Below are 22,176 nucleotides of genomic sequence, written 5' to 3' on the forward strand. Positions count from 1 at the left end.
ATATGATTTAAAAAGACAGAAACCACCCTTGTTCTGTTTTATATTAGTTATTATAGATTATTAATGTTATATTGATATTAACACACTATATAAATATTAACACATTGTATATTGATATTTGATTAGCAAACAATACTATACTGTCATGATTTACTATAGAAAATTTCAATGACAGATTTACTATTTTATCATTTCAAAGAACTGAAATTCTTTTGTTTTATCATTATATTAGATTGATTTTAAACATAGATGAATTAATCTATGCAAAGCAGTACGATATTATTCTAGGTATTAAACTTCCAAGCAGCAATAACTGCACATACATTCTTTAGTTTTCAGAAGTTTTCTACTACATCTTTAAGTAGAAATATTTCTTGCTCTTAAAATGAATTAATGTAAATATACATGAAGTTTAAATGAACTACTATGTTTACCCTAGTATTCACCAGAGTACTCTCCATAAGTAACTAATTATTGATTTATTAATTCAAACATATGAATTAAAGAATTTTATTTCCCCAATACTGAAAATTATTGAGATCCAAATAACATCTTAATAAATTAAGAAACCTATAATGCTTATCATAAAAGCACTGGGAAATAAAGACATACTAGTTTGCTAAGATACTGAAATAAGATTTAGTTACACAGCTTCAAAATGATTGAAATAAAATCTCTTAATTTAAAAATTACTGTTAAGAGTACCAGACATGCTTTTTAAATCAGAAAAGGATTCAATTTATGAGATTTAAAATGTGATGAAATGGAAATATTTAAATTTATTGACTTACTCTCTCTTATGTTATCCCAATTCCACTGATCATTCTTAAAGAAAGGATGTTGTTTGATTTCTTCTACCCCATTTCTTCCAAGGCGTACCTCCCTAAATAATGCAATTAAACATTCTATTATAAAGAGTAAGATTATAAAAATACAAAAATACTCTTATCTCAACGAGGATCAGAGTAAGGATCAGAAATGAGTTTAAAAAAATGGAAAAGCTTCAGCTTAAATACTGCTCAAAAATAAGCAATCTAATTTTACAGCATGTGATCTCTCTAAATAATGAATGTCGTAGAAAAGAAATTATGTTTCTATTTGCACTTTGCCTCAAATGAAAGTATAGGAGGCTTTCAATTAAAAAAGTCACTGGTATGTGCCAAAATCATATGACCAATTTTAGGGCATAAAATGAATGGAGATCTAACTTTTGGCACAGAAGAATTTTTTAAAAACCTCTATAACAAAAATGTTATTTAAAAAAATCCTCCCCCCTTCTTAAAAAGAACTCACATACTGTGCTTGAAGTTATCCATATTCACTCTGGATAGATCTACATCTATATTAAATGTAAGTTAAATATAAATATGTATTGCATTTGTATTAAAATTATCAATAAGAATACAAGAAAAATGTTGCTAGTAATTTCATTCTTTGACTTTTTGAGTCTTCAATGAAGACTATGTGGAAATAATAAGCAATTATGCCCCTGGAGCTATGTTTAACATAAACAAGAAAATGTGTAAAGTTTATAGAAGGAAGTACTCCTAGCCACACTAGTGGCATTAGATTCTTCTCAAACTATCTTTTCCCCACCTACAATCATTCTTTAGATTGCAACTACCACCGACCATAAATCACTAAGGCTAGTCTTTCATGAATGGTACTCCTTTCATTAACACATGCTATATATCCTGTTTTATATTTTACCTTTCAACACAAATTATAATCATTTCTATCAACTCCACTTAGTCCTCAAAGCAAATATTATATAAAATTTATTTTGAGTGTATCACCATGAAGTGTTCATTAATTATGTAATTAACAAAGTTTTATTTTACAAATGATTGATAAATAAATGAAAAAGATTAAATTAATGAGGAAAAATGTAATTTTCTGCTTTGTACGGAAAAATAAACAATTCATAGTACTTAGTTTGACAAGAATGAGGGAAACAATTCTTAATAATGGAATATATCCCATGTGACATTTCTGGGGGTCAAATTTGCAACTCAAGTAGGTCAATTTTAAAATGTATAGCCCAGAAATCCATCTTTAAGATTTTATCCTACAAAAAGTATGCAAAGAGAAATGTATGAGAATTTCTCATACAGTACTGTAGTACAAGCAACTGGCAAACTAACAATAAGGTGTGCTCAGGAAGACAGCATCACTGAGCAAGAAAAGTCCTCAGTTATCATCTAAATCTGATCCCATCATATTTAGAATGAGTAAAATTATTTCCCAAGAAAGTAAGATAATTTCCCTAAAATCATTAAGTCTGGTCTAAGGTGGAAGCACCCACTTGTATGCATTGGCCCTTTGACAGGATGACTCCAATCACAAACGTAAAGTGGGAAACCAGAAAATAGAGAGGGTACAAGTACTGTACTACAGTACTGTAGTACAAGCAACTGGCAAACTAACAATAAGGTGTGCTCAGGAAGACAGCATCACTGAGCAAGAAAAGTCCTCAGTTATCATCTAAATCTGATCCCATCATATTTAGAATGAGTAAAATTATTTCCCAAGAAAGTAAGATAATTTCCCTAAAATCATTAAGTCTGGTCTAAGGTGGAAGCACCCACTTGTATGCATTGGCCCTTTGACAGGATGACTCCAATCACAAACGTAAAGTGGGAAACCAGAAAATAGAGAGGGCAAGGGAGACACTTCAAGGAGCTTTCCAGGCTTCTCTTTTTTTAAGGCAGGTTTTCACAATAATGTTCATCTATTTTAAGAAAAATAGAATTTTCAGGATGGACTTGCTCATATTCAAATGCAAATTAAAAGGGGCTGGGAAGGAGGCACTGCAAAGTCAAACACAGTTTTTAAGATTATTAACTTTTGAATATTTATCTGTTCTTCTCTCAAAAGCTGTACACTCAAAAGCAATATGGCTCAATCATTTTAAAGGATAAAATGTGAAAAACACAGAAGTTTTCTTTTCTCTCAGATGCATTACTTTATCAAGTTTTCTTTTTAGATATGAGGGTTAAGATCAGAGTTGGATCACCATCAGGCTGCACATACAAAATGACAATGGTAACCCAATCCCAGGCTAAGCAGTAGGAAAAGGCTAAACCAGAATTAAATGCAAGTTGGGTAAAAAGACTGATTTTATATGTGTATATATAAGAGTTAAGTAAGCTTTCACTTCTACAAGTCTAAAAGCTAAAAGGATTCTCTACAAAGAAATCTCTATAAAGAAATTTAATGTATATTACCTATCCGTTAAGAAGGCACAGATGAGATTCTTCGCATGTTTAGAAATTTCTGCATCTTCAGGGAAACACAGTGAGTTTTTATGATCCATAATTTTGCTGTATGTTCCTACAAGTGAATCTGCATAAAATGGAGTATCCCCTAAAGTACCAAGAAAGAAGACACAGAGTGTAACAGAGAATGCAAATTAAACATTTTTTACTAAATATGTTTAGATTTATTGCATGCATGTAAGAAGGAAATGTCTATGGGACAGAAATCTCAGTCAAAACAAACATGTACACACCAAGAATATATTTAAATTTTAATCATACCAATAAGCCCATAACTTTTAAAATCAAAATAAAATCAATACTAACTGTACAATGTGTTGGGAAATATATAATGAGAAAAAAATCAATTTACCGGATAATTTAAAAGATTACTAAGTGTGATCAGATCAGTTACAGCCTTCTAATGCTTCAGCTAAATCAAACCTTTTGTTATACAATACAGTAGTCACCAACCACAAGTGGCACTTTAAATTAATTAAAATGAAATAAAATAAAAAATTCATTTCCCTAGTCACATTAGCTATATTTCAAAAGCCCAACATGGCAGGTCCCCACCATACTAACCAGTGCAGACATAAGCCACTTTCATCACAATAGCCTGGACAATGCAGCTCTAAGAGTCAGATCAGCCTCATTATTTTACATACAAGGAAGCCAAGGCCCAGATAGATGACGTGATTTGCCTACAAGGACACACAGCTAGAACTGAAAATGGCAGAATCATTCTCCAAATACAGTGTTCCTGCCAACTGATGACTGTGATAAAGAGGCACTGAAACGAATATAACGACTTTCAAAAAAGTTCACAACATCATTTTGGCCAGTACTCAAATTCTAAGAGTTAAAGGCCCTGCCAGTGTGCTTCAAATCACCTTGGTACAAACCAGACTTCCCCAAATCAGCCAAAAAGAAGTGCTCAGATAGTTTTTGTTTTCCAAGGGTAGCACAGGAGAGTTTTGAATTCAAGATTTTTCTAGTGTGATTTTTCACTGCAGTAGACTCTTTGAAGTGAAGTCTAGTGCTAACCAACCTGATGAGTGAGCACCAGAGTATGCTCAGAATACTGCATATCAGTGCCATTCAAACTCATTAAATTCAGCTCTCAGAGCTGAAAACGGCAGCACGTGTATAAATGGTCTCTTCAAAAAACCCAGGTGACTTCCTCCAAAGCATATTATTTTTTAAAACTCTGGGAGAGTCTAGGCAAATGATGGAATATATTCCACTTTCAAAATACTACAAAACACACCTAATAAATCATCAGACAGGGCCCAGACATGGGGAGAACAGACAGCTACCTAAGAGAACACAGTATGTACAAAGAGACCCACTGCAATGACAAAGGCCCAGAACAAAGCCAGTCACAGCCGGACATGATACTTAGCACACAAGGTCAACACCACATGTACACAGATGGTCATCCAGAGAAGGCATTTTAACTACACAAAGTCTTAGGAGAAAGGGTTACCTAATTTTGTACTGAGGTTTTTTTTTTTGTTGTTGTTGTTGTTGTTTTAAGCAATAACCATATTCAATCATTATACAGATTTTACATATTTTCACCACCAATTTTCTTTCAGAGTCACAGAAAAGAAATTCTCCAAGTTGTAACACTAATTCACTCTAAATTCTTATAATGTTATCTGCCTTAACACATTTGCCTCATAAATTAGATTTTGCTATATCTTCCCTGGGCTGCCCTCATAGGTCAGTTGGTAAAGAATCCGCCTGCAATGCAGGAGACACCGGTTCAATTCCTGGGTTGGCAAGACCTGCTGGACAAGGGACAGGCTACCCACTCCAGTATTCTTAGGTTTCCTTTGTGGTTCAGCTGGTAAAGAATCCGCCTGCAATGTGGGAGACCTGGGTTTGATCCCTGAGTTGGGAAGATCCCCTGGAGAAGGGGAAGGGTACTCACTCCAGTATTCTGGCTTGGAGAATTCCATGGACTGTATAGACCTCGAAGTTGCAGAGTTGGACAGGACTGAGCAACTTTCACTTTCACCCCTCACCCTAAAGCCACTGGTTTACTTGGCCAGAAGATATTTTTGTGACTCTAGTACTTAGGAAGAGGAAATCTTAAAAATGAAATCTATGGTATAAAGAAAAGTTTTGAAATACCTGAGCATTTCAAATTTTGATGTGGCCAAAGTAAAAGAAATCATTTAACTTGTCTCTGAGTTTTCTGAGGTTGAAACACTGTTATAAAATATATTTATCTTGATAGTCAAATGGTCAATAACCATATTTGACTGGAATTACAAACCAAATATCTATACAAGTAGCAAATACAAGAAAAACAGTTTACAAAAACTAACTACATAACACAATTACATAAACTGAATACTCTCAGTTCCCTATTTACAACAGAATACTACTGATTAAGAAAATCTTAGAATGAAGGCCCACTGCAGCTGTAAATTTGCTTCTTGTTCTAGTATTTTCTTAATCAAAAAGGTCTACAGAAGGACTATTTCCTAGCAGACTTTCAATTCCTTCCATATTCTACTCAATTACTGTACCAGCATGAGGCTTCGTTTTAATTTTCCAATCAACTCTGTCATACACTATCAATTCAAAGGTTTAAAGAAATTCTACTTTCTCCTTAGAACACAAGCAATTAACTTTTTTATAGTCTCACATTTTTGACTTAGAACTAAAGTGTTATCAGATAGGTTTTAAAAAAAGATTCCAGTTTACTTACCCACCAGCATCTCAAAAAGGAAAACACCCACAGACCACCAATCACATTCTCGCCCATAGTAACCATCACCCCCTTGTGATTTCAGGACCTCAGGTGATATATAATCAGGTGTTCCAACTGCTGTATCACAATGCACCATGCCTGTCTAGGTAAAGTGCAGAGAGAGGAAAAAAGATGTATATAAAATGTGAGTAAAAATACACACATATAAGCAAAACTAATCCATTTATTATTATTTATACAGTGACTACCCACTGCTACCAACAGACCTTCACTGCTGACATGGTTTTGGGAGGACAGAGGATAGACGCATTATGAAATGCATAAAAATGTCTGGATTATGGGAGATCAGTGATAATTTTCCAACTCTAAAATAATAGAGGCTTCATCAATGAAAGAAGGAAAAGGTGGCTAACTTCATGGGAGTTCCATGCAAATCAACATCGTCTCTTTCTTACACTATTAAGGAGTTAACAAGAGAAGTACAAATGTGGTCTTAACGCACCTGACCTGGGGAAAAGAAAAGAATCATGAAAGGAAGCTTTAATATTTCCAAAGAAACTGAAGTGATTAAAACTGCAAAGGCCTCACCTCTGGAGGCTGGATAAAGAAATGGGTATTAGTTTAACCATTTTTCTTGGTATTATTATACCAAGAAAAAAATGCGAGAAATAGACCAACTATTTAAATCAAAAGATCTTAATTGTTTGAAAGCTATACCTCAAAGCTGCATGTTTAGAAATGTGGAGCTGTGGCATCAAGGTATTTGGCAAAATGATAAGAACACTCCTTTCTGTGTTTAGTTTCTGTGGGCAATAAGATAATCCCTATTTGATGTCTTTCTGACAAGAACCACTGTAGATAATACCTATGTGTGTGTTTATTTTATAGTGTGTGTGTATCTGTTTGTCCGTCTGTCTGTCTGTGGGTGTATGCTGCAAGATTAAATCACAACAGTATTTAGTAGTGTGGTGCTAACTAATACCTATTTACTTCCAGCTATGTACAAACATGGAAAAACTTCACAGATTAAGTTGCATGCCTTTCATTTTCTCTATCTACCTAATTTAAAAAGTGTGTCACCTAATAAGTTTATTCCTAATAAGTAAGCTATATAAACTAGCAAACTACTAAGTACTATGACCACCTTGGAAAAAGGAAGTTCACTGTATTTTATAAACATGACTTACATAAATGCTTTTATTTAAATGCAATAAAACATCATATATGGGAAATTAGTTTCAAAAGCAATCTTTTCATTCCTCAAAAATCAGCAAAAATAACTCAATGACTTTATTTTCCCAAGCATACAGCAAACAGAGGTCATTTGAGTTTGAATATAAATAAAATAAAAAATTTGGAAATAAATGAGCAAATTATGATGGCAATACTCTGCATGGGTTACTATTTAGGATAAAAAATGAAGATGACAATGCCTGACTACAAAAACCAGGACATAAAATTAATTTTTATCATTACCTTATATTTGACCTTTTTTTTTTTTGACTTCTACTGAAGGAAAAATTCATAAAAGACTTACTAGTGTAAATAAAATCTCTTCATTTCACATTTATCCATGTAAGTTAGACTTCCAAAAAATGAATCTCGTGACACTTAAATAGCTAAAACCTGGCCAGACACAAAAGTGCCAATAAAAGAAAATTTGTTTAGCATTCAAAGATTCAGAAGAAGAAAAGGATAAGAAAAGAACTGGCAAACAAGTTAGGCTTCAAATGAATGAGAGTTGGTATGGCAGCTTAGAAAAAAAGAGCAAAAACAAAGGGACAAGAATGACTTTATGTAAAGTTCAAGAAATGCAGTAAAGGCCAAATCAGCTAAATGTAAAACTTCACATGATGAAGCTGGAAAAGGAAAGATGGAGGTCAGTTTGAATAACTACTTATTTGTAGAAAAGAAACACTCTGCTGGGACTAAATAATTCTTGCACAATAGACTATGCTACTGGTACCCTGTTTTTGAAAATGTAATATTTCAACCACCATCTTTGGCAAGCATGTTGAGGGTTAAAAAAGTTTTTTTAAATAAATATTTGGGAAAGATGGTGGCACTAGTGGTAAAGAACCCACCTGCCCACACAAAGGCGAGTTAGATCCCTGGATCGGGAAGATCTTGGAGTAGGAAATGACTACCCACTCCAGTATTCTTGCCTGGGAAATCCCATGGACAGAGGAGCCTGGTGGGCTACAGTTCATGGTGTTGCAAAGAGATGGACATGAGTGAAGTGACTAAGCACACATGCACTTAAAAACTATCTCATGGGGAAATTCTCAAATTACACAAATATAAACTTTATATTTACGACAAATCTCTGATTCTCTTCTAAAGAAATACAGGAAGGATAAACCACAAACTAAGAGACTGGTTTACCTACAGGGGGTGAGTAGGAAAAGGGTAGAAAGAAGCAAGTACAGTACAGGAATGGGGTGGTGGGATAAGGAGGGGGTGATCCTTCTCTGAGGACGTGATTTGTACAGTTCTGACTCTTAAACCAGAGGAATGCTTCACATATCCAAAAAATAAATAATTAAAATCAACCAGATGTGGGACAATTCTAAATGGAACACCAACAGTAAGAAACGGACCTGTTTCATAAATTAATAACATAACCATACCAAAGAAGGTAGAGAGGAAAAGAACAGACCTAGGTTACCTTGGAAAACAGTTGTAGTATATATAATGAGAGCCAGGTTTCTCACTATCCAAAAAAGTAAATACAAAAAAGAAAGGAGGAAGACTAGAATGAATCCTGTGCCATAAAACTAGAATCAGAAGTATCATATGAACTCATAATTTTTAATACACTTCATATACAGACTAGTAAGTACAGAATTAAATATGAACATGTATGTGCATGTGAGTTAGTATAGTATATACAATATACACATGACCACTAACAGGGTCTAGAAGTAATGACACTCCAAAAGCAACGAATACATCTAACACCCAAATACTGATTTTTAAATACCATTCTTGAATAAAAGGAATTAGATCTTCTTTGAGAAGTGTTTGTTTTCAGGGCTGGAACACAGAAAATACAAAATAGTGTTCAACAACTTACAGTACAAAGAAAGAAAAAAAAAAAGAAAATGCTCCCTAGAGGGTACATGTTAAAAAGCTAGAGGAGCCAACTTAAAAGACTTCACAAGATAAGCAAACTTTGAACTCAGTTTCAAAGTGTGAGTAGGAACTTGCCAAGCAGAGTGTATTCAATAGCATGTATTAGATTGGTATAACTGTAATTGCAGTTTTGGATCATAAATTTTAAAGCATTATAAGTACACTAAAACACATCTTTATTAATCAAAACAGGACCCATTATAATCAACACATTTTTGCCAGAAAGAATTAAGTTTGTTTATATCTGTAGCGTAAAAACGCATGCCTTGTGAATCAATGATCTCTTGGAAAGCATTTTCTGCCTCCTGCTGGTTGTGTAAGCATTTTCCCTACAAAAAGTTGTCGAGATGCTTGAAGAAGTGGTAGTCAGTTGGCGAGAGGTCAGGTGAATAAGGTGGATGAGGCAAAACTCAGTAGTCCAATTTGTTCAACTTTTGAAGCATTGATTGTGTGACATGCAATTGGGCGTTGCTGTGGAGAAGAATTGGGCCCCTTCTGTTGACCAATGCTGGCTGCAGGTATCGCAGTTTTCATCGTATCTCATTGATTTGCTGAGCATACTTCTCAGATGTAATGATTTCATCAGGATTCAGAAAGCTCTAGTGGATCAGACAGGCAGAAGACCACCAAACAGTGAGCACAACCTTTTTTTGGTGCAAGTTTGGCTTTGGGAAGTTCGCTGGAGCTTCTTCTCAGTCCAACGACGATGTGGTCGTTGCCAATTGTCGTATAAAATCCATTTTTCATTGCACATTATAATCCGATTGAGAAATGGTTCATTGCAGTTGTGTAGAATAAGAGATGACACTTCAAAATGACAATTTTTTCTGATTTGTGGTCAGCTTACAAGGCACACACCTAGCGAGCTTTTCACCTTTCCAATTTGCTTCAAGTACCAAACGATGGTAGAATAGGTGACATTGAGTTCTTCAGCAACTTTCTGTGTAGTTGTTAAAGTGGATCAGCTTCGATGATGGCTCTCAATTGGTCGCTGTCAACTTCCAATGGCTGGCCACTGTGCTCCTCATCTTCAAGGCACTTGTCTCCTTTGCAAAATTTCTTGAACCACCACTGCACTGTATATCTGTTAGCAGCTCCTGGCCCAAATGTGTTGTTGATGTTGCAAGTTGTCTCCACTGCGTTACAACCCATTTTAAACTCAAATAAGAAAATCACTTGAATTTGCCTTTTGTCTAACTTCATTTCCATAGTTTAAAATAAATATAAAATACACAGCTAGTAATTAAGTCATTAGCAAAAATACATAAAGCGAGAAATGAGCATTAAAATGATGTATAACACAACCACATTTATTTATGTATTCCAATATCAACTGGCAAAGTTCAACAAAGCAAAACGGCAATTGCTTTTGCACCAACCTTATATAAAAGCCAGGAATCATGAAATACCATGGGTATAAAAGAAATTATTTAATTTAAGACCTCTGAAACACAAGGTACAAGAGAACAAATGATAGAGAATGAAGGTGAAACACTAGGCAGGGATTATATCACCTTAAGAGGAGGCTTCAGGTAACTAGGTAAGGAGTTCCAATTTTCTTTAATACATGATAGAAATCTACTAAAGGGTTTCAAGTTTGAGAGAAACATAAACAGGTATGCATTTTCAAAAGTACTTTATCTTACATGGATCAGATAATGTGTGTTTGCTGAATACATCTAGTGTTTCATAACTGACAAATGTCATAAATTGAAAGATTTACTGAAAACAAAAAATGGTCAGAGGATTTAGCATAGTCATTGAAGCAGAAGTAGATGTTTTTCTGGAATTCCCTTGCTTTCTCTATGATCCAATGAATGTTGGCAATTTGATCTCTGGTTCTTCTGCCTTTTCTAAACCCAGCCTATACATCTAGGGGGCTTCCCTGGTGGCTCCGATGGTAAAGAATCTGCCTGCAATGCAGGAGACTGGTTCAATCCCTGGGTTTGGGAAGATCCGCTGGACAAGAGAGTAGCAACCCACTTCAGTATTCTTGCCTGGAGAATTCCCTGGACAGAGGAGCCTGGTGGGCTACAGTCCATGGGGTCGCAAAGAGTCAGACACGACTGAGCAACTTTCACTTTCACATCTGGAAGCTCTTGGTTCACACACTGCTAAAGCCTAGCTTGCAGGATTTTGAGCATAACCTTGCTAGCATTTGAAATGAGTGCAATTTGCTAGCAGTTTGAACATTCTTTGGCATTGTCCTTCTTTGGGATTGGAATGAAAACTGACCTTTTCCAGTCCTGCAGCTACTGCTGAGTCTTTCAAATTTGCTGACATACTGAGTGCAGCACTTTAACAGCAATATCTTTTAGGATTTTAAAAAACTCAGCTGGAATTCCATCATCTCCACTAGCTTTGTTTGTAGTAGCGCTTCCTAAGGCCTGCTTGACTTCACACTCCAGGATGCCTGGCTCTAGGTAAGTGACCACACCATCGTGGTTATCCTAGTCATTAAGATCTTTTTGGTATAGTTCTTCTGTGTATTCCTGTTACCTCTTACTATACTAATAGCCTGTAAGAGCTTATAGTAAACACATTACAATGGCTATGTATTAGGGAAAGAGAAGAAAATAAAAACAACTGAAAGGGGGAAAACATAATTGGAAAAAAAAAAACCAAATGAGGTCTTTGTGTGGATAACTAATACAATAAGTTGTGAGCCGAGGAACATAATTAACTACATGTACTATTAAAAACAATAAACAAAATTACATACACCATATTTTATTTTGCCCTATAGAGACAATTTAAGATATTTAAACAGCTGAATTTAGTATTTACTTACATGCTTGTAAAATAATTTTGTAAACACCATATTCTGACCTGTTCCACACTTGCATATTCAACATCTTTCTTTCTTTAACCACCTTTACCTATCCTAAAAACACATGGTGTGATTTCTCTGCACCCTCCCAAAGGTTCTTGGTTTAATGAAAATCAGAGCACATTCATGGAAGTGCAACACATAAATATCATTTGTTATGTATAACAGACATTAAAAAGTTTAGTATTCTGTCAGAAAATTACTTCATTTTCATTAAAGATAATTTTTACTGGTAATCACTTTATACTACATTATGATAAACACCACAAGAGGGAGCTTTGGTCCACCTACTAAGCATTGATTAGTACATGCAGAACACAAACATAGTAATACTCTATGAAGATGACCAGAGAACCCAGGAGATGTTACATTTTGGCTGGGTAGACAGGGCATACAAACCTAGATAGAAAAAAGTGGCCTGCGAAGTACAGCATGAATTCTAAGTGAGTAACATTATGGACATTATGACAGAGAGTAATCAGTCAGGTTAGCATTATCAGAGAAAACTTTCTATATGAGGTAAAAAAAAATCAGAGCTGAGCTTGAAGAAAATGGATCACTGATGACAATCAATAAAAGTGAATATCAAATAGGTGGCATAAATAAGTTAAGAAGTAAAGAGAAAAGAAAATCAGCTTAATTCAAAATAAAAGTCTTGACAAGATAATTAACAAGAATACATAGAAATAAAACATGATCTCTCCCAATCAGGAATTACTGCCAGGGATTACAGCACACTTACAGAGAGATCATTATAAACATGAACTAGTTTTGACTGGTAGCAAATGTTTGTCAAAATGCTATGAGGAAGATGATTACTTATTTCTCTTGGATTCACCAAATCTACAAAGTATTCTACAACTAGATGAATGATTTACTAAAGGAAATGTTTTTATTTAGATATTTTATTACCTTGTTTGTGTCATTACATAGTTAGTAAAACTAAATTTATATATTTTTTAAATTATGAAGTCTAGATATATTGTTTTCTTTTTGTCTCTTAAAAAACTAGCATTAAGAAAAAAACAAAACTAGCTTATTACTTACTTCATCCATCTTCATACATGTGCCAAAATCTGCTAATTTTAGATGTCCATGTTTATCCAAGAGCATGTTGTCAGGCTTCACATCTCTGTGAATTAAACCCATGGAGTGTATGGCATCCAAAGCAAGAACAACTTCAGCAGTATAAAATTTGGCCCATTTTTCAGGTACATCATAGTTACTCATGAGGTTTACAAGGTCTCCACCAGGCATGTACTCCATTACCATGTACAGATACTTATCATCTTGAAAGGCACAAAAGAGCTGGAAAACAAAAGGAAAAAAAGTTTAAAAAAAGAAAAGAGGGACTTCCCTGGTGGTCCAGTGGCTCAGACTCTGTGCTCCCAATGCAGGGAGCCTGGGTTCGACCTCTGGTCAGGGAACTAGATCCCACATGCCACAACTAAGACCCAGTGCAACCAAATAAATAAATAAAAATATTAAAAAAGGAAAAAAAGAAAACTAGAACTGTTAACAGAAAAAAATTCCAAAATCAATACTGCTATTGAAAAAGACAAATTACTGTAAAACCAACACAGAGTTAAACTTTATGAAATCTTTGACTTTAGATTTGGATATCTTTAATGGAGAACCAGTTATCAGATAAAACTATTATATGGATATCTTCTTCATGCTTAAATAACAAAATATGCATAAATGTATCATTTTCCCTCTTGGAGAATACAGGAATCTATTTAAATAGACATATTTTAAAAGGGAAACAGAATAAGAAAGAGGAATATAAAGGTGATGACAAAAGAATCCATAATAAAATAGCCCAACTTTCTGCAAACAAATTCCTGCACATAACTCACAAAGCAGAGAGCTGAGCAGGCAGTTTAGAAACATCTAACATACCAGATTCAATAGATATCAGAAGAGGGAATAAGTCCCACACCACTGGCAAGAGTAATTTGTAGCCACATTTGGGACAGGGCCTTCTCCCTTCCTTTCCCCATCATCTTGTTCATAATCAATAGCAATTGGCAGTGTTAACTGCACTCAAACTAAAGCAGTGGCACTGGGACCTGAGAAAAAGGATACCAAGCTAGGGGATTTGCTGGGGCGTAGTTATCAGGGTCTCCAAATAAATCAGGTGAGAATAGGACTAATATTATTAGCATGAGAACTAATAACAAGGCACCTAAGATTGGTCCTGACTCCCAGGAGAGACAAGAAACCACAAATTCAGAAGGAAAGGTTTCTGTACCTTCCACCCAACAACATGTCCCACCCCTCCCTGAAAGCACACATCATAAACAGAAAAGATTTCCACAAACGGGAAAAAGAAAAACAAGAATCTAGTTATCTGAGGAGGTTTTACAAACAGTAGAAGAATGAGGAAAAGCAAAAAGCAAGGGAGACAGCAAAGGGTACATTCAACAAAACAAAGAGTTCCAAAAAATAGCTGGAAGAGACAAGAAGGCCTTCTTCAATGAACAATGCTTAACAAGACAAAAACAACGAAAGGGGAAAGACTAGAGATCTCTTCAGGAAAATTGGAAACATCAAGGGAGCATTCCACCCAAAGAAGGGCACAATAAAGGATAAAGGTAGTAGAGACCTAGTAGATGCTGAAGAGATCAAGAAGAGATGGAAATAATACACAGAAGAACTGTATAAAAAAGATATTAATGAACTGGATTACTACGATGGTGTGGTTAGTCACCCAGAGCCAGACATTACAGAGTGCAAAGTCAAGTGGGCCTTAAGATGTATTGCTGTTAGTAATATAGCTAGTGGATGTGATGAAATTCCATTAGAACTATTCAAATCCCTAAAGGAAGATGCTATCAAGGTTTTTCATTCATTATGTCAGCAAATCTAGAAGACCCAGAAGTGGTCACAGGACTGGAAAATCCTCATCCCAACTCCCAAGAAGGGTAGTACCAAAGGCTGTGCTAACCATCAGACAATTGCACTCATCTCCCATGCTAGTAAGGTCATGCTTAAAATACTTACATATTATGCAAGTATTATACGAACCAAGAACTTCCAGATGTCCAAACTGGGTTTAGAAAAGAAAGAGGAACTAGAAATCAAATTGCCAGCATTTGCTGTATTATAGAGATAGCAAGGGAATTTCACAAAAATATCTGTTTCCATCAACTACACTAAAGCCTTTAACTGTATGGATCATGACAAACTGTGGGAAGCTCTTAGAGAGATGGGAATACCAGATCATCTTACCTGTCTTCTGAGAAACCTGTATGCAGGTCAAGAAGCAACAGCTAGAATGCTGTATGGAACAACTGATTGGTTCACGATCGAGAAAGAGTATGATAGGGCTGTCTGCTTGTCATCCTGGTTTTTTTTTTTTTTTTTTTTTTTATTAGTTAGAGGCTAATTACTTTACAATATTGTAGTGGTTTTTGCCATACATTGACATGAATCAGCCATGGATTTACATGTGTTCCCCATCCTGATCCCCCCTCCCACCTCCCTCCCCATCCCTTTGGGTCTTCCCAGTGCACCAGCCCTGAGCACTTGTCTCGTGCATCCAACCTGGGCTGGTGATCTGTTTCACACTTGATAATATACATGTTTCAATGCTATTCTCTCAGTTCATCCCACCCTCGCCTTCTCCCACAGAGTCCAGAAGTCTGCTCTATACATCTGTGTCTCTTTTTCTGTCCTGCAAATAGGGTTATTGTTACCATCTTTTTAAATTCCATATATATGCATTAGTATACTGTATTGGTGTTTATCTTTCTGGCTTACTTAACTCTGTATAATGGGCTCCAGTTTCATCCATCTCATTAGAACCGATTCAAATGTATTCTTTTTAATGGCTGAGTAATATTCCATTGTGTATATGTACCATAGCTTTCTTATCCATTTGTCTGCTGATGGGCATTTAGGTTGCTTCCGTGTCCTGGCTATTATAAACAGTGCTGCGATGAACACTGGGGTACATCCTGTTTGTTTAACCTACAGGCTGAGCACATCATGAGAAATGCCAGGCTGGATGAGTTGCAAGCTGGAATCAAGATAGGCAGGAGAAACATCAACAACCTCAGATATGTGGATGATACCACTCTAATGGCAGAAAGCGAAGAGGAACTAAAGAGCCTCTTGATGAGGGTGAAAGAGGAGAGTGAAAAAGCTGGTTTAAAACTCAACATTCAAAAAACTATGATCATGGCATACAGACAGAAGAGGAAAAGATGGAAGTAGTGACAGATTTCCTCTTCTTGGGCTCTAAAATCACTGTGGATGGTGACTGCAGCCATGAAATCAGAAGACGGTTGTTTCTTGGCAGGAAAGCGATGACAAACCTAGACAGTGCTGTGAAAAGCAGAGATATTACACTTCTGAAAAAGGTCCATGTAGTCAAGGCTATGGTCTTCCCAGTGGTCAGGTATGGTTGTGAGAAGCTCGAATGCGAAGAAGGCAGAAAGCTAAAGAATTGATGCCTTTGAACTGTGGTGCTGGAGAAGACTCCCAAAGACCTTAGGATCAAACCAGTCAATCTTAAGGAAGATCAACCTTGAATATTCACTGGAAGGACTGATGCTGAAGCTCCAGTATTTTGGTCATCTGATGTGAACAGACAACTCATTAGAAAGTCCCTGACGTTGGGAAAGATCAAGGGCAGAAGAGGGCGTCAGAGGATGAGATAGCTGAATGACATCACTGACGCAATGAACATGAACTTGGGCAAACTCCGGGAAATGGTAAGAGACAGGGAGACCTGGCATGCTGCAGTCCATGGGATCACAAAGAGTTGGACAGGACTGGGCAAATGAACAACAACAAAAATCAACAATTGATAGAAACCAGTATCATGAAATAGAAGCAAAGCAATTCAAGAAACAGAAAGTTAACAGTCAAGGAAATGCTTAAATAGGACAAATTAAGAACAGCTCTAAAAATATAAAAACCAATAGCATCAAAAGGGTAACAAGTCACATCAAGTAAACAACAGGATGATATGGGAAAAAATCTGAAGCTTTGGCATTAAACATACAACTAATGATAAGAGAAAAACAAATTATAAAGCAAGAAAATTGAGCAGAGTAACTTTCTCTCTCTCTGAAGTCACTGAAGGATTCAGAGATGAAAAACAGAGCAAAGTTAGCAAAGTTCCAACATCTAGCTAAATGCAGTCTGGAAGAGAGAACATAGACCAGAAGAAAAAGAAAAAATAAATAGCAAACAAAAACTTACAGAAATGAATAAAGTCAAAAATCTAGATCAAAAGGACTGCAAATGAAACAAAGAAAAACTAAGATAGTGCTAAACTCTCAGAAACCTAACAAAACAAATTCTAAAAGTTTACAAAGACAAAAAGTATCTTATGTACAAAACCCAAATCATATTGTTAACAAACATTTCAGCCAACACAGAAGACAAAAAACAGAGATATACCTTTAAAAATGTGAAGGAAAAAAATTTCAATTCTAGAATATGGCAGTCTAAAAAAAACCCAATGAAATGGCAAAATAAATGTGTATTACTTCATGCACATTCTCAGAAATCTGATAACAAACCACTTCTGAAAGAACTGCTCAAGGAAAACGGTTTGACAAAATGAAAAAATCCAAGTAAGAGAATTATGTGAGACATAAGAAAAGAGGGCAAATGAAATAATCTAGAAAAGTCTATTAAATATAATTACTGATACAAAATTAAATACTTTGAGAGAGTCAAGTCAAAATTAGAATAATTTGTAAATGGAAGATGGTGAGATGCAGAGAAGAAAGGGACAAAAGACATTATAAGGCTGGTTACCAAACTGCGAAGGTGGTATGCATGTGTGTGTGTATGTGTGTGTGTGCATGTGTGTGTAATGCTATTAATGCTAAATGGCAAAAGGAAAGCGGTATATAAATGTGTGTGTGTGTGTGTGTGTGTGTGTGTGTGTGTGTGTGTGTGTGTGATGCTATTAACGCTAAATGGCAAAAGAAAAGGTGGATGGATATAAATGGAGAGACACTCATGTTCCTGGAGAGAAAGTCAATATCATAAAGATGACAATTCTCTTCAAATTGATCAACAGAATCAATACAAACTCTATATCCCAGCAAGTTATTTCCCAGAAATCAACAAATTGATAATAAAATTTACATGGAAATGCAAATAACCTAGAAGAGCCAAAACTATCTTATAACAGAACAAAGCATCACAATTTCAAACCTCAATACAAAACTACTGTATCAAAACAGTACTGCTATGGTATAAGGATAGATATATATAATCAATGGAACAGAAATGACAGTCTAGACATAGCCCATACATACAAAGGTGTCAGAGCAATTTAGTGGGAAAAGTACAGTCTTCCTAATGAATGGTATCTGAATAACTGGATATTCACAGGCAAAAATATGAACATTTTTAGGCCCCTACTTCACATCATACTCAAAAATTAACTAAAAATAGATCATAGGACTAAATTCATGAGCCGAAACTATAAAAATCTTATGAAAAAACAAAGGAAAAATATTTATCACCTTAGATTAGGCAAAAAATTTTTCTAATATAAAAAAATTGGCAAAATGAAAAACTGACATAAGATTTGATCAAAATTAACATTTTCTGGCTTCAGAAAATCATATGAGAAGAGGAAAAGACAAACCACAGACTGAAAAGAAATACTAACAAGTGATATATATGATAAAAGTATCTAGACTATACAAAGGACTCCTACAACTCAACAGGAACTCAAAGCAACATAATCTTTTAAAGGGTAAAAATCTGAACAGACATTCCACCAAAGAAGATACAAGAGTCGTCAATAAGCACATGAAAAGGCGCTCACTATCATTAGTCATTAGTCAAGTTAAAACCACAATGAGATCTCACTTTATACATACCAGAATGACTATAATAATAATAAGAAGACAGAATATCAAGTGTTGGCAAGAACGTGGAGAAACTGGAACCTGACATATGCTGATAAGAATGTAAAATGGCACAGCCACTTTGGGTAATAGTACGGTAACTTCTTTAAAAGTTAAACACAAATTTAGCACACAACTAAGACTCCATTCCTAGGTATATATCGAAGAGAAATGAAGTATGTCCACAAAAAGGCTTATATGCAAATGTTCACAGCAACATATTCACTATTTATAACAGTCCAAAGTGAAAGCAATTCGAATGCCCATCAAATGGTAAATGGACAAAGATAATGGGGTATCCACATAACTCCTCCCTCCTCAACTGGGTATTCTGCAATACAACTCTGATGCCAAGTACTTAGAGTTAGCATTGGACACTACAAGTTAAGAGCCTAGTCTTTCAGATGACTGCCCTCACTTTAGACATTAGCTGTACTTCTGTACCTTGAGAGTCCCCAAGCCACCAGCATTTCTGGTTAACTACAAATTCTGGAGTTTCCATGACTCACTCAGGGTCAATAATTCACTGAGTTAACTCATAGAATTCAGGAAAGCACATTCTTCTGACTACAGTTTTACTGTAAAGGATACACATAAGGTGAGGACTGGGAGGCAACAGAGCTTCTGCATCTTCTCCTTGTGCAATCAGGGTGAATCACCATCTCAGTACATCAATGTCTTTACCAACCAAGAAGTTCCATTGAGTGTCAATGTCTGCAGCTTTCATTAGGATTTCATTACATAGGTACAATTAATTCTATCATTGGGCATGTGATTAAACTCAATTTCCAACCTCCTTCTAGTACTCCTAGCTTGAAAGGCTGAGAGTTCTAATTCTCTAATCATGTGCTCATTTCTTTCTAATGATCAGCCCCCTTTTCATCCAGTTCAGTCTGTTCAGTCGCTCAGTCATGTCTGACTCTTTGCGACCTCATGGATTGCAGTACGCCAGGCTTCCCTGTCCATCACCAACTGCCGGAGCTTACTCAAACTCATGTCCATTTCATCCAAAAGTTATCAAAATGCCAACAGGAGTTGCCTCATTAGCATAACACACAGGAAACTGAAGAAGAGTTTTTGAAGCTCTGTGCTAAGAGCAAGGAACAAAGACCAAATATACTCTTGATTAAACCACATATAATGTGCTATGCTACTCAGTACTAAAAAGAAATGAAGTATAAGACATGCTACAATGTTCAAGAACTTCAAAATCAGTATGATAAGGGAAATGGACCAGATCCAAAAGACAGACAACATGTTGTATGATTCCATTTACCTGAAATGCCCAGGCAAGGCAAATCTACAGAGATAGGAAGCATACCTGTGGTTGCCTGGGGCTGGAGGGGAATGGTAAATGACTTTAGGTATAAGTGATCATTTGGGGATGATGAAGCTGTTCTAAAAATCAGATTTCAGTGATGCGTGTGGCCTGTGACCTATACTACTGGTAACCAAATGGGGAATTATTTGTCTTTGTAGAAGTATTCTACTCAAGAAGAAATAACTCAATTGGAATATTACCATTTTGCAATCTTTAAAAGATTAACAATCTCAGCACAGCACAGACATCTCATAAAATAACAAGAGTAAGAGATAGCCAGACATCAGCCTCCTGAAAGAATAAAACATTACCCATGAAGCTGTCCTGCCACACTCCCCATTACATCTGATTGTGATCACGCCTTTATATTTAATCACCAACTAACAAAAACAGAAATGAGAGGAACATGTTAAGACTACACCACAGGATGAAATCAGTAAAAACCAGGTTTCTTCACCAAGTGGCACAAGAGAAAAAAAGCTAAAAGTAAAGTGTTTAGGAATATACGTCATACTTGGATGTATGAAACTATAAAGGAAAGCAGGTAAGTGTTTACAATAATAGAAAGGACACTAGAAAGTACCCAAAGAACACAGCAAACTTGATATATAGGTGGATTAAAAAAGAAAAAGTTCTCTCAGCAAAAATATTATTTTTAATGTGTAATATTCATCTATTAAATTTAAGTTACACTAAGAATATAGCTCTAAAAAATACAGATAGGTCAAAGATTTATATTGTACCATAATCTATATTAAAAAAGTTAAAAGGATATAGGAACAAATTATGGGGGCCTTCATACAATTAAGCACTTAATAACCATTTTAAAAAAAGGGGCTTAAAAAAGGGGGGGGGCTAGTATTTGGAATACTGCTTGCAATAATCAACTAAAATTGATTATAGGCTTATTTATGACCCATTATTTTCACTGCAAGGTAGATAGATCCCTAACAGAAATGTGTAAACATATGTGACAAAAATTCATATGAAAGAAAATTGAGCACAACATATTTATAATAGCCAAAAGGCAGAAACAACCCAGGTATCCATTAAATGAAAAATAAAATGTGGTAGATCCATACAACAGAATATTATTCATCCATAATAAAAAGAATCAAGTGCTGATACAAGCTGCAACATGAAGGCATGTTGAAAATATTATACTAAATAAAAAAAGATGTCACAAAATACCACATACTGTATGATCGCATTTTTACAAAATGTTCAGAATAGGGAAATCCACAACACAGAAAGCAGATGAGTGGTTGCCACTGGGCAGGAAAGACTCGGAGTAACTGCTAACTGGTTCAAGGTTTCTTTTTGTGATAAAAGTGTTCTATAATTAGGTAGCAGCGATGACTGACTGCACAACTCCATAAATACACTGAAAACTACTGAAAACTAAATAAATAGAAATAAGTCAGTTATTTTGACAAGTTTTCCCAAAAGTCACACATTTCATACATATAAATATGATGGTACATGAAATGTGCTTTACCAGAGATAAACAAATGATAACCAGGATTATAATCTATTATTTTTTCAACTGTGCAATGTTTCACTATTAGATATGCTTCCACAAATTCATTAACCATCTCAGTAGACAGTTTTTACATGTCTACTCTGCAGAATTAAAGGTCAAAGATATAAATTTATAAAATTAAACTAGAACTGGCAATTTATCTGTTACTATGAAAGCAATTGAAAGCTAAAAGTGGATTAATACTTTGCTACCATCACTTCTTAATCAAGTAGATTACCATGATATATAATTTGCTACAAAAAATTTAGTATTAACTAAACATATTGGGAATTTCTAGCTACTGGCTACATTTAAAAAATAAAATGAGGTGGAAGGGTGAAGCTCAACATCACACAAAAAAAGCAATGGTAATGAGCTTTTTAAAAAACATGGTCATCAGTGAAGCAAATCTTTTATCTCCAAATAGCCTTCCACAAACATGGTATCAAACTTGTGGATCATTTAAGCATACTGAACATGCTCTGATATGTATCTA

The 22,176-nt window shown here is 35.3% G+C and overlaps 1 protein-coding gene across 1 annotated transcript in view; it reads right to left on the reverse strand.

The window, feature by feature from the left end:
* The window catches only part of ROCK2 (Rho associated coiled-coil containing protein kinase 2), a 129,708-nt gene that overhangs the window by 43,666 nt on the left and 63,866 nt on the right, over positions 1–22,176 (reverse strand). Inside the window, exons 5-8 of the mRNA XM_061154820.1 lie at positions 12,998–13,258; positions 5,983–6,127; positions 3,228–3,366; positions 792–883 (exon numbers count right to left, since the gene is read on the reverse strand). Of these exons, the coding sequence (XP_061010803.1) occupies positions 792–883; positions 3,228–3,366; positions 5,983–6,127; positions 12,998–13,258 (637 nt within the window). The remainder of the gene's footprint in view (positions 1–791; positions 884–3,227; positions 3,367–5,982; positions 6,128–12,997; positions 13,259–22,176) is intronic.

This window comes from Dama dama, chromosome 11 (assembly GCF_033118175.1).
Source record: "Dama dama isolate Ldn47 chromosome 11, ASM3311817v1, whole genome shotgun sequence".
NCBI lineage: Eukaryota > Metazoa > Chordata > Mammalia > Artiodactyla > Cervidae > Dama > Dama dama.